Below are 13709 nucleotides of genomic sequence, written 5' to 3' on the forward strand. Positions count from 1 at the left end.
TTTCAAAAGTATTTCTGTTGACGTCTGAAAATATAAATTCAAGATTGCTATGGATTTTAAATTCATCTATTTACTTATTTAAAAGAACAAGAACATAACAGAGTATTCATTACATCACTCATTTTCTCATAGTACACAGGTTGCCAAGTGGGATTACAAATATCTCTGCTCTTTTTCTCTGTTGTCCGTAGACAAAATTTCCTTGACTACATATAAAATATGTAATATCATCAGACTGTTAAGCATTGCCATCTATTGCAGTTTAGGAATTGCACTCCAAAGACATATGCTTTAAAATGTTTATGACTGTAGTGTTCATAGTAATCAAATTTTTATCAACAGCATAATGGGCGATTGATCCACTTGGACTTGAGTTTGTGCATGGTGATAGATATGGATTTATTTTTAATCTGCTACATGTTGACAACCACTTAGGACAACACCACTTGCTGAAGATAATTTCTTTTGTCCATTTTACCATTTTGTATTCTTTTTCAAAAAGCATGTGTTAATAGGTATGTGGATTGATGTTAATGTCTAAAATTCAATTCCATTGGTCCGTAGGTCTGTTTTTATGCCTATACCAGACTGTTTTTTTTTTTTTTTTTTTTTTTTTTCTAGAGCTCTGTAGTTGAGATTGAAGTCTGATATGGTGATGCCTCCACAAGTTCCTTTATTATACAGGATTTTTTTTAACCTATCCTGGGTTTTTTTGTTTTTCCATATGAAGTTGAGTATTGTTCTTTTGAAGTCTGTGAAGAACTGTGTTGGGATTTTGATGGGGATTTAATTGAATCTGTAGATTGCTTTTGATATGTTGATCCTACCTATACAGGAGCATGTGATATCTTCCCCCTTTCTGTTACGTTCTTTCATTTCTTTCTTCAAAGACTTAAAGATCTTATCATACATGTCTTTCATTGTTAGATTTACCCCCAATTTTATATTATTTGTGGCTATTTTAAAGTGTGGTATTTCTCTGATTTATTTCTTAGCTGGGTTTTTTGTTTGTTTGTTTGTTTGTTTGTATTGAGACAGGGTATCTCTGTAGCTTTGCAGCCTGTCCTGGAACTCATTCTATAGAGCAGGCCGACCTGAAACTCAAAGAGATCCACCTGTGCATGCCTCCCAAGTGCTGGGATTAAAGGAATGCACCACCAGCGCCTTGCAGGACTACTATTTGTTGTTGTTGTTTATTTGCTATTCTTGTATCACATCACATTTGTGGAAAGTGCTTATCAGCTGTGGGAGTTCCCTAATACAATTTTTGGGGTCAATCATGTATACTACCACATCATCTGCAAATAGCAAAATTTTGAATTCTTCCTTTCCAATTTGTATCCCCTTGATCTCTTTTTGTTTTCTTATTGTTCTACCTAGAATTTTGAATACTATATTGAATAGATATGGAAAGAGTGGATAGCCTTTTCTTGTTTCTGCTTTTGGTGGAATTGCTTTCAGTTTCTCTCAGTTTAATTTGATGTTGGCTGTCAGCTTGCTTTATATTGCCTTTGCTATGTTTTGGTATGTTCCTTGTATCCCTAATCTCTCAAAGACCTTTACATGAAAGGGTGTTGAATTTTGTCAAAGGCTTTTTTAAGAATCCACAATAATGATCCTAACTAAGACTAGTAGCAATAGTGGAGAGGAGGCCAGAATTGTTCTTCCCCTCTAATCAGATAGGTGACAACCCTAACTGTCATCATAAAACCTTCATCCAGTAACTGACAGTAACTCTGCAGTTTGACTGCAGAGATCAACAGCCAAACACCAGGCCACAGAATAGCGGGAGGAGGAAGTATATAAGAGGCTTCAAGATTATGGTGGGGAAACCCACAGAAATATCTGACAGGCACTCATGGATTCTAGACAGACAACTGTGGAGCCTGCATGCAGACAAACCAGACCCTCTGCATATGTGTGACAGTTGTGTAGCTTGGTCTGTTTGTGGTGTCCCTGGCAATGGTACCAGAATCTATCCCTGGTGCATGAGCTGGCTTTTTGGATCCCATTTTCTATTATGGGATGCTTTGCTGAAACTTGAAGCAGTGAGGAAGGGCTTCATCCTACCTCCACTTAATATGCAAGTTTTTGTTGACTCCCCAAGGGAGGCCTCACCCTTTCTGAGGAATGAATGGGAGGTCGGTTGAGGAGGCAGTGGCAGGGGGGAGCAGGAGGAGGGAAGGGAGGGAGAACATATAAAATGAATTTAAAAAATGGTGAATTGTTTTAAAACAATAAAAACATAGCAGGATAAATAGTGAAAACAGTCCTAAAAGATTTCATTTATCCAAATTATTAAAATGAAAATATTGTTAGGTATGAACAATCAGGATCGATTGAGAGAGTTCTATCAAATTGTATTATCAACATCCTTAAGCAGTCTGGACATAGCTTCAAAAATGTTTTTAAAAAAATGTATAGGAAAGCAACAAATGACCTCAAAGATTTAACTAAACCTATTTTCTTTATTGATACTGCCATCTACACTTTTCCTGAGAAAGAACATAGTGTATCATGAGGATATTTCAACAACTGCATTATCCCAGCATGATTTTTTTCTTTACTCTTCAACAAAACATTCTTATGCTCCATTGGGAATTGCTTTAATATTGGTGAAACCTTATAGATCATTGTTGATTCACTCATTCCTTAACTGTCTTCTTTGAGACTTCACTCAGTTTAATTATTTAAAGTATGATTTTAAAAGTAATATCCAAATGAAGTTATTCATCATTGCTTGGAAATCTATACTTTAAATAATTTAACATTTATTTATAGGCACGCGCGCGTGTGTGTGTGTGTGTGTGTGTGTGTGTGTGTGTGTGTGTGTATTTGAGAGAGTGGGGATTGATCACAAAAATTGCATAGATGTCAATGGAGTCAATGGCGGACTTTTCAGGAGATAATTCATTCCTTATCCTATATGGATCCTATCTCCTATATCAAACTGACATTGTCAATCTTTGTGGCAAGTTATTTTGTGTGCTAAACCATCTCACCAGCAGGAACTCAAAACTTTAAATGTAGTAATCTATCTGCTGAATATTTTCATTTGTGTATAATGTAGTGACCTGAGTCTCATTGACTCAGTGACATCTGTTTCATTGCCTTGTAATTATTAAGCCTGAGATAACCATTTCTTACCTACTAGAAATAAATTTTTTATAATCACTATTACTTTCTACAATTCTCCAGTTTTCATTTTCGTCAAAGAAAGCAAAATGCATGGAAAGAGAAAATCACAGCCCACTAATCATTAGTGGATGTCTAAGTACTAAGCTGCATAAATATACAATAAGAGTAACTGCTTATGCCTATGGACTGTAGTTTCTTGTATTTAGAATGCTGTTGTTAATTTTTACATTATGGAACAACTGTGTAAATTAAAAATATAATTTTAATAGTTATATAAAATAATCAAATAATATTTCGTGAAAGAAAATTTGTCATTAAATTTGTTCTGTAAATGATTTTTACTGATATGAATTGTTAATACAAATGAAAGGTACAAAATTAGATCAAGAAAAAGCAATAAAATCACTCCTGATGACCTACCCACTATGATACTCATAGATATTGCCTTGCTCAACCCTCATCAAAGAAACTATGTTTTGCAGTGGATGCTAATTAACACAGAGACACACAACTGAAAAAATTCAGATGGTAAAAAAATTTGAGCACTTAGTCATAAATGGAATGCCTTCATCAAACATCAACTCTCAAGGGTCAGAGATTAATATGGAAAAGGAGGTGGAAAAATTTTAGGTGCCAGAGATGGTTGAAGAATCCAAAGAAATGGTGTCTTTCTAAAACTACAGAATAGATCCACATATGAATGCAAAGAGACTGTATGAGAGTACATAGGACCTACACAAGTTCAGGCCAGATGAGGTTTCAAAAATGAGAAGAAAGAATGAATACTTCTTCCCACCCCTAATCAAGAAACTATATAAAATTAATACCAACTGGCAAAGGAATAATCATTTTACTCCAATAAGTTATGTATCAACACCACACTCCTCATTTCCAGGAACTTTGGCTAACACACACACACACACAATATATATATATTAGGGAGGATTTGGGGTTTTTTTTTGACAATTTTAATATTGTTGATTTTTTGGTTGTTGTTTGGTTTTTGGTTATTGTTGAAAGAGAATATGAAGTTGACTGGGTAGGGTATTGGAAAGCATCTGGAAGCAGTTTATTGATGGAAAACATGGTCAAATACATATTGCATAACAATTAAAGACAAAATAAAAGGAGAAAACAAATTATATTATAGGAGCTCCAAAGCTTATCTACTCACACACTGAATAGCAGCTTAAGGCACTGGTCTGAACGGTGATATTCTTTCACTATCCACTGCTTCTTTCACTGATAAAATTGTTTCTTATTTTCTACTCTCTTTTTTTAATCATTGACTTGTGTCTCTGGTGTGTGTGTGTGTGTGTGTGTGTGTGTGTGTGTGTGTGTGTGAAGCTTCTAACCCGACACCTTGGTTTCCATCTGTTTCTCAGGTGAGATGAAGGTTACATTGATGTTCTTGTGGGATAAGTAGAACTCAAAGTTGAACTTAAAATATCACTCAGGTCTCTTCTGTAAAACTATGATAACTTTAGGGACTAATTATTTTAAAAGATTGATTCATTATATCATCATGTGTTAAAAATTCCCTCTGGAATGCAACAATAAAAATTTTTGACCCAGTACTCTGTGGAAAATCTGCCTTCAAAAGGCAATGGACAGAAAATTATAACTTTATGAGCCTATCAGCCGGTAAGTGACTGGTTTTGCTTTTTGAGGTCAGACTGTCATTATCACAGGTTAATTAAGTATATTTTATTACATGTCCAGTGTTAAGTCTGTACCATCCTGTCATTCTATGTGCAAGGTATAGAAAAAAACCCAACACTTTTAAATACTTACTCTTTTAAAGAAAATAAATCTAGTGAAATACAAACATTTAGATGGGAACTTTCTTCGTTGTAGACAAAAGCTTTATATAAACATGTTTGTGAAAAATCATTGTAGTCAGAAGGCAAAGATGTGTTCCATATGTTAAATTTGACTATGCCTTATTAATATGGGTGAGAGCAGAGTAATTCCCAAAGACTTTACTTCTGAGATGATGAGATAAGACAGGATATCATTAAGATACTATAGATCACAGACATTGAATAGAGATTATGTGCCTTATCAACCATTAGAGTAAAATAAACAAAGTTCAGTCACATTGCCAAGTCCTCTGTAGGATATCAGTTTTCTGTCTCCAACTGACAAAACTAACCAGAATACTATACTTCGCCCTTATTTCTTTAGTGATATCATGAGACTGTAATTTGCAATTCATTCACATCTGAGATTTTGTTTGGAAAGTAAATAAATGCATTTCAGAGAATTTTCAGATCAAATATATAAAAAGGTTTCTAAACATAATATATATGAGATGTAATCCATCTAGTAGTTGTATAATTAATAACAGATAAATAGTAGTAAACACTAAAGGTGAGAGAAATGCTATAAAGTTAGCATGGGTAATCCTGAAAATATTTAAGGGAAAAAAAATCATTCTTTTTCCTAGTGTTTGTCTTAGTAAACACCTTTTTAACTGAAAATATGCTATTATGATATACAATTGTCCAAGTATAATGATCCTGTCCTCTTCTTAGTAGTAATTGAAAAGAAGAATAACTACATATTAATTTCATGCTATTTAAGGACCCTTGTCTGCAATAACTAGGTTAGAACTTTTGATTGCACAATGAATCATCAGGCATCTTGCTTTTCATGTATCATTCCACCAGGAGGGAAGATAAGTCCTTTTTATTTTAGACTTTGGGAAGGACTAAATTTCTCAGAGAAATAGTGTATTTTTCTGAATGAATACATTAGTTTTCTTTTTAGTGAGAATGGTAAACTTATGAAAATAAGGAGTGTAGTGATTCTCTAGAAGAGAGACAAGCAGTACAACTGAATTAGCAAAGATAGCAACAGAGAGAAGCAGAGCTGATTCCCATGGGGGCTCTATGGTGCAGCAGGAAGTCAAGGGAAGAGTCACCACACATTCTAGTCCACTTTTGTTCTCCACTTTTTCTAGGTTGCTTTTCATTCAGCACTTTTCCAGTATCTGCAGCATCAACTTGCTGTCTGCTTATTGTTGTGTTGATCTCTTATAGGGATCCTAGAGTCTTTCCTGCTATCTGTCTAGCACTGTTCTGTTGTCAGACCAGAGCACCAGATTTTTTATACCTGATTCCTTTCTGAACTTGCTGAAAAGAAAATTAACAATTTTTGTGGGGTAATGTACATAAGATTATATTTACAGACATCTGCAAAAGACCAAATTTGTACCAGAATGATGTGAAAATGTCAAGATTTTCCATGTAAAAGTCTGCCAACAGATTCTGGAAATGTTCATTTTGTGGATGTGATTAGCATGGTTTAAAACACATCTTGTGTTACAGGTAATGCTGTTTATTCACCATTTCTTTAGACCTTGTGGTTTTAAAAAATAAATTAGAATAATATGTTCCTTCTATGCATAATAGATGTTAACTCAAATACAGTCATGATTTGAACGAGTTAAAGTAAGAAAAGCACTAAAATAATCGGATAAATACTAAATTTGAGGTGTGAGTGTGTACCAAACACATATGCATGAGGATGTGTTTGCCCAACTGTTGTGTAAGCCATAAGTGGACATCAGGATACTTCAGTTGTTTCCAACATTATGAAGTTCAGTTGGGCTAGAATTGCTGGGCTGAATACTGTGCTCCTGGGTTGCGAATACATTCCACTATGCCTGTCATCTTACTTGGTAGAGATTTGAACTCATGTCATGCTCAGTAAGCACACTGACAATGAAACATCTCTCCAACTACCGGATAAGTATTAAATTTTCGGAAGGAAGAGACAATGCTCAATGTAAAATATTAGGTATTCATTTGTGCAAGATGTTGAGTTTGTAATAGTGGAGTGTGCTGTCTTGGGAGCATAGATTTCCTGCATATTTATTCAAGAAAAGAAACCAAAGAACCATTCAGATAATTGCAATGAATCAAGTACCTATATTCATACAACAAAACCTATGAAGAAAGAGGTCACACAAATCAAAGATTAGTTGCTTTGTTTTAAAATAATCATTAAAATCTTCTTTCTTGAGCTTTTTTAAAACTCAGTATTAAAATGACAAGATGGTCATGATAGCAATAAATTGAATATGTTCTAGGGAGAAAGTTGTTTTTTTGAGTATTGATGAAAGTAATGATTAAATATTTGGTCAAGCACTATAAGTTTTACCAAGTTCATTAAATTACGAATTTGAATTCTTTGTTTTTATAAAGAATTTAAATTCTTTATATTAAAAGTATAAGTCTCTTTTTGAGTTTAATGAGCTTGTTCTAGAAATGAAAAAGCTAATGGGATTCTTACCAAATATCCCAAACCTTATATTCTCCTAGAAGTGACTAAAATTAATTGAACACATTTTTCTATCATGATGTTCACAAAGTGTATATTATTTTCATATACAAACATGCCATGGTGGATTCTAGTGCAAAAATAAGAAAAGATGGGAAAATTGTAATAACTGAAAGAGCAATTCAGTTCTCTTACAACCTAATATACTTGTCAAAGATCACAGAACTCACAGTGAGTAACTTTGTCTGACATTTTTCCATGAGTGTTTTTCATTTATAGAGAGGAAAGACATTTTATTTATCATAGAGAAGAGACTCTGCCAAGAGAGAAAAGTAAGTCCATGTAATGACAACTTTGTGTCATTCATGTCTGTCATACTCCTTATTTTAATTAACAACTTTCATCATCATATAGTGAGTACGTTGGTGGAATTGAGGAGCACAGTAGGATACATAGGTCTTACCATAGCTTGTAAATACATTCAACTTCAGTATTGGTATTACTTGATTATATATGTCATCCAAAATCATTTCCTCAAGAAATAATTGATAAATAGTCTCTACTCTTAAGTGTGAAAATAATAATAGTTTAATATTCCATCATATTTATTAAAAGAAGTGGTATTTAAAATGGGCAATTATTGACTTTTATAGGCAGAAACAAATGAATTGAAGAGTCAGTTAGTGACTATTTACATTTCCTCTTCCGAAAAACCACACCTTTAATTTTTCTTCTATATTACTTCTCTTTCCCAAGAAGATGGTGTTTACAAATATATTGATACTAGAAAATACTGGGTATTGCATCTGTCTTCTAGTCCCCTGTCAGCTGATTCTAACATGTGTGAAATGAAGCTCCTATCATGAAAACTTAAACAAGTAAACAATGATGTCCACAATTTTCATTTAATTCAAATATCACCACAGGGCTCTGGATGCTCTAAAATGTGCCTTTAATACAAAAACAACAATTAAAAGTGGTAATAGCAATATTTCTATCCACCATAAAGCATTATGATCCATTGAATACATTAAGTAAAAAGTATCATGGCACATTTTAAGATTGTATGGAAATGATATATATTTTTCTCATGTTTAGTTGGAATATCTAAAAGAAGCTTTATAGAGTATTGAAATATTACATATTCAATCATGTCTGCAAAAATGTGAATAATGATGTGCAAAAACATTAGATTTTTATGGTTTGGGAATGATAGGCACTTCCTATTTATTTCTTGAAACCAAAGGCAATCTAAAATATGATATTGCATTGGTTATTGCTTGAATATTAATTAATATGAAAAATAAAGTTGGTGATAATATCTTATCGATCACTGATTCTAACTTTTCCTGTTCATTGAGTTGTAAAATTAACCATGATTGTAATAACAGGGATTTGTGTTCAGAGCATGCTGTGGAAAACCATCACATTTATAATAAGGCAAATAGATGGTAACTAACTTTTAAGAAGACATGTTGAATCACATTTTAAGAAATAACAGAATATCCCTAATGAGGATTGCTTACTTTTGCAGAAAATGCTCAGGAAAATAACATACTAATCATCAAAATAAGTGTCTATTGTTTTTCAGATAAATTATTTCATATTTTCCACCTCTAATTACTTATGAAACAATGTGGCTGAATAACAACGTGACTGACTTCATTCTACTTGGTTTGACACAGGATTCATTTAGAAAGAAAATTCTATTTGTTGTGTTTTTGCTGTTTTATATGGGGACTTTACTGGGTAACTTTCTGATCATTGCTACCATCAAGACCAGTCAGTCACTTCGGAGTCCCATGTATTTCTTCCTCTTCTATTTATCCTTGTCTGACACCTGCTTCTCTACAACCATAGCTCCTAGAACGATTCTAGATTCCCTCCTGAAGGAGGCCACTATCTCATTCAGTGAATGCATAATACAAGTCTTTACATTCCATTTCTTTGGCTGCCTGGAGATCTTCATCCTCATCCTCATGGCTGTTGACCGCTATGTGGCCATTTGTAAGCCCCTGCACTACACGACCATCATGAACCATCGGGTCTGTGGGATTCTGGTGTCCATAGCCTGGGTGGGATCCTGTGTTCATTCTTTAGTTCAGATATTTCTGGCCTTGAGTTTACCCTTCTGTGGTCCCAATGAGATTGATCACTATTTCTGTGACTTGCAGCCACTCTTGAAACTGGCATGTTCAGACACATATATGATCAACCTACTTCTGGTGTCCAACAGTGGGGCCATTTGCACAGTGAGTTTCCTCATGTTGATGGTTTCATATGTCATCATCCTGCGTTCCCTAAGAAACCACAGTGCTGAAGGGAGGAGAAAAGCCCTATCCACCTGCATCTCTCACATCATTGTGGTCATCCTTTTCTTTGGACCTTGCATATTTATATACACACGCCCTGCAACCACGTTTCCTATGGACAAGATGATAGCTATATTTTATTCGATTGGCACACCTTTACTCAACCCTCTGATTTACACACTGAGGAATGCAGAGGTGAAAAATGCCATGAAAAAGTTGTGGAGGAAGAAACTGATCTCAGATGATAGAAAATAAAAGGAGGTCTTTGAGTTTTTTCATGGTTAGCAATAAATTAGAAGTCAATAAATATTATATGTATTATTGGTTTAATGTGTTAGTTTCCTAGGGCATGAGTTTATAAGCATCATATATGAAAGAGCTACTATGAAACATGTTGAGTCAATTTTACCTAGAGAGACAAAGTATGACACACAAATAAGTATGAAGACCTTTGTCTTTGTTCATGTGTAATGCTGTTTCTTTGCCTTTCTAGCCTTTCTATTCCAACAACACTTGTGACTGTGTTTGTAATTTTTTTCCTACTTCCTTTTGGCTTATAAAGATTCCTCCTAGTATTTATATATCTATATAATCAAATTTTCTATGCTAAGCCTGATAAAATTTACCTCATCCAATTAGTTACTTCTTATTTTTAGTATTTTATTTTTGAGATTTTTAATATAATTACAGAAGTTCTCCCCTCCCTTTCCTCTCTTGAATCCCTCTCATATATCACTTACTGTTATCATTCAAAATTTTCACTTCTGTTTCCTACTACTTAAAATTTCATGAATAATTAGTTATTCATGAATAATTAGTAATTAGTTATTTTTGTAATGATACTTTGGTCTTAAGATCAACCTAAGTTATTTTCTGGACTCAGCAAACTGTTCCAGAGACAAACAATTCTAGCAAGTGTGAGTATAAGTAAAAATGCATTCACTTGAAGCAATGTCTATTCTATTTGGGGATTGAATCAGTAATATTATTGTATGTTTATTTAGATTGTTTTAGGACAGTAACAGGATTCAGAGAGAAAAATGCACTCTTGAGAATCTCTGATGCTCTTCTCTCAATATTAGGGTTGTAGTCTCAATGATTCTTTTATAAGCCTTATTCCCTTAATCTGACTTGATCTATTCTGCTTTAATTATTAAGATTTCTCTTGGAACTACTAATTATAGTATTTTATTATAGAAAATTGTTAGATTTAGTGCAGCATATATAGGGTCATTTAAGGTTTAGATAACTATACAGGTTAGCACCAAGAGCACCATCTCTTCAATGTAGTGTATTTGGATATATTATCAGATTAGACAAAAACAGGAGGATCCAAAGGAATACTTTAGATTTTGAAACAGAAATTTTATATTGCAAACATATGATCTTAGTGAATTTTGAATCCAATCCAAAAGAAAATAATGTTAGCAAAGGAAATGCAGACATTTGGATGATGTTTCTCCATTAGAGAATAGTATTAATTTTATCATTATGAATTAATATGATAGGACTTAAGAATATTTATGACAATAATATTTGTAATGTTAATATTTTCTTGTGTATTTTATTCACAGAAAAAATCAAACATGGATTATTTTTACTTAAGACTTCTTTTATGTCATAAAATAGCAAATTATAACAAAAAATTCATATCAATTTTTGTATAGAAGCCACAAAATTTCTTTCTTTGTATTTTTTTGTATTTATATATTTTTGAGTACCTTGCACATGCAGGTCATTGGTGTTTTGACAAAGATGTATAACCTCATCTTATAGTTCTTAATAGGATCATATTTTTTGTGTTAGTAGAAATCAGTACAGTCTACAATAAACTATACTGGTAGTTTTAGTGTGTATTACTTCTTATATTCTGTGACTTTCCTTCTCCCATCAATCTTAAGAATTGTCATCATGTAATATGGATAGCTTGACTGTGTTATTGTAGAATTTTCAGTTTTAAATTCCAGGTGACAGAATAATATTTGGTACCTTCTGTTTCTTTTTATTACTTTGTAATTTAAATAAAAATTATTTTACATAACAATCCCAGGTCCCTCTCCCTACCATCCTCCCAGGTTCCACACCATCTCCCAATCCCATTCCTCATCCACTCCTCATAGAGAGTGAGGCCTACCATGGGGGAATCATCAAAATCTGTCATATCATTTAGGGCAGGATCAGATGCCTCCCTCTTGTATCCAGGCTGACAAAGTGTCCCTCCATAGGGACTGAGATCCACAAAAGCCAGTTCATTTACTAGGGCTAAATACAGGTTCCACAGCCAGAGGCCCCAATCTGACACCCACATTCAGAGGCCTAGCAGGTTCTCCAGCTGTCAGACTGGAGTTCATGAGCCCCCACTTGGTCAGGTCAGCTGTTTCTTAACATGAACTTAACCCCTTTGCTCATCACTCCTCCCTCTCTACAACTGAACTCAGCTCAGTTCTTGGCTGTGAAACTCTGCTTCTGCTTCCATCAGCTACTGGATGAAGGGGTTATGATGCCAGTTAAGGTAGTCATCATTCTTACTATAGTGGAAGGGCATTTAAAGTAGCCTCTCCAGTATTGCTTAGATTGTTAGTTGGGGTCATCCTGTGGTTATCAAGGAATTTCCCTAGTGACAGCTTTCTTGTTAAACCCATAATGGCTCCCTCTATCAAGTTTTTTTTTCTTGCTCTCTATCTCTGTCCTCCCCCCCAACTCGACCTTCTTGATTCCTCATGATCTTCTGCATTGCTAGTGGGAATGTAAACTTTTACAACCACTTTTGATATCAGTATGGAAGTTTGTCAGGAAACTGGGAATCATTCTACCTCAAGACCCACCAATTCCACACTTAGGCATATTCCCAAAGGATGCATGCTTATACCACAAGCACATTGGTTCAACTATGTTCATAATTGCATTATCTGTAACATCCAGAACATGTAAGCAACCTAGATGCCCTCAACCAAAGAATGGATAAAAAAATTGGTACATGTACCCGATATAATACTACTCAGCAGTAAAAAACAATGAAATTTTGAAATTTACAGGCAAATAGGTGGAGCCAGAAGAAACATCCTGAGTAAAGTAACCCACACAGAGAAAGACAAAAATGTTGTGTATTCACACATAAGTGGATATTAGACATAGAGCAAAGGATAGCCAGCCTACAATCTACAACTCCAGATAATTTAGAAAACAAGGAGAACCCTAAGAGATATATTCATGTACACCCTGAGAAGAAAATAGGACAAGATCCCCTGAATAAACTGGGAGCATGGGGAAGGCAGGGGGGAGGGAGGAGAACGATGGGGGAAGAAGGTCAAGGGGACCTTCTGTTTTTAAGAAAAGTAAAATTAGGTCCTCTGGCAGGCACCTGAGCCTCAGGTGAGTCTGCACGCTGCTCTGCCCCCCAATCTCCCCTATCAACCCCTGCTTGCCTCTGCCTGAATCCCCCTGGACCAGAGTGGACCCGCCCAGACCAGAAGGCCCACCCTAAGTCTGTACACACTTCACCCCTGTCCACAGTCTGCCCTCTGTCCTCCTGCTGGCACCCCAGCCTCAGGTGAGTCTAGCCACTGCTCTGCCCCCAACCTCCCTCATCAACCCCTGCTCACTTCTGCCTGAGCACCCCCCCAACAAAAGTCAACCTGCCCAGACAGACAGCCCACCCTGAGTTGAGACACACCTCACTCTCTGCCCTCTGGCCTCCACCTGAGCCTGAGCCCCTGCCTGCCACCTGAGAGGGGGGAGACCCCACCTGCACCCACTGGAGGAAGGGATGGGAAGATGACAGAGTAAGAACACACTCAACAACAGAAAGACCAATATGACACCCCCAAAATCTAGGGACTCCACACCAGCAAGAACTGAAAAGCCCAATGCAGAGGATGAAGAAGAAATGAACCTTAAAAATTATCTTATGAATATGATAGCGACCATTAAAAAGGAAACAAGAAAATCCCCTAAAGAAATAGAAGAGGAAAC

General features: G+C 35.2%; 1 protein-coding gene across 1 annotated transcript; it reads left to right on the forward strand.

Annotated features, from left to right (window-relative positions):
• Window positions 1-9059: 9059 nt before the first annotated feature.
• LOC100762821 (olfactory receptor 4C16) lies at window positions 9060-9992 on the forward strand. The gene has a single exon (XM_027421099.1). The coding sequence runs from the start codon at window positions 9060-9062 to the stop codon at window positions 9990-9992; it is 933 nt and encodes a 310-aa protein (XP_027276900.1).
• The last annotated feature ends 3717 nt before the right edge of the window (window positions 9993-13709 follow it).

Source organism: Cricetulus griseus, chromosome 6 (assembly GCF_003668045.3).
Source record: "Cricetulus griseus strain 17A/GY chromosome 6, alternate assembly CriGri-PICRH-1.0, whole genome shotgun sequence".
NCBI lineage: Eukaryota > Metazoa > Chordata > Mammalia > Rodentia > Cricetidae > Cricetulus > Cricetulus griseus.

Coding starts and splice junctions, on each gene's coding strand:
- LOC100762821 (XM_027421099.1), top strand. CDS start 9,060: ATGTGGCTGAATAACAACGTGACTGACTTCATTCTACTTGGTTTGACA.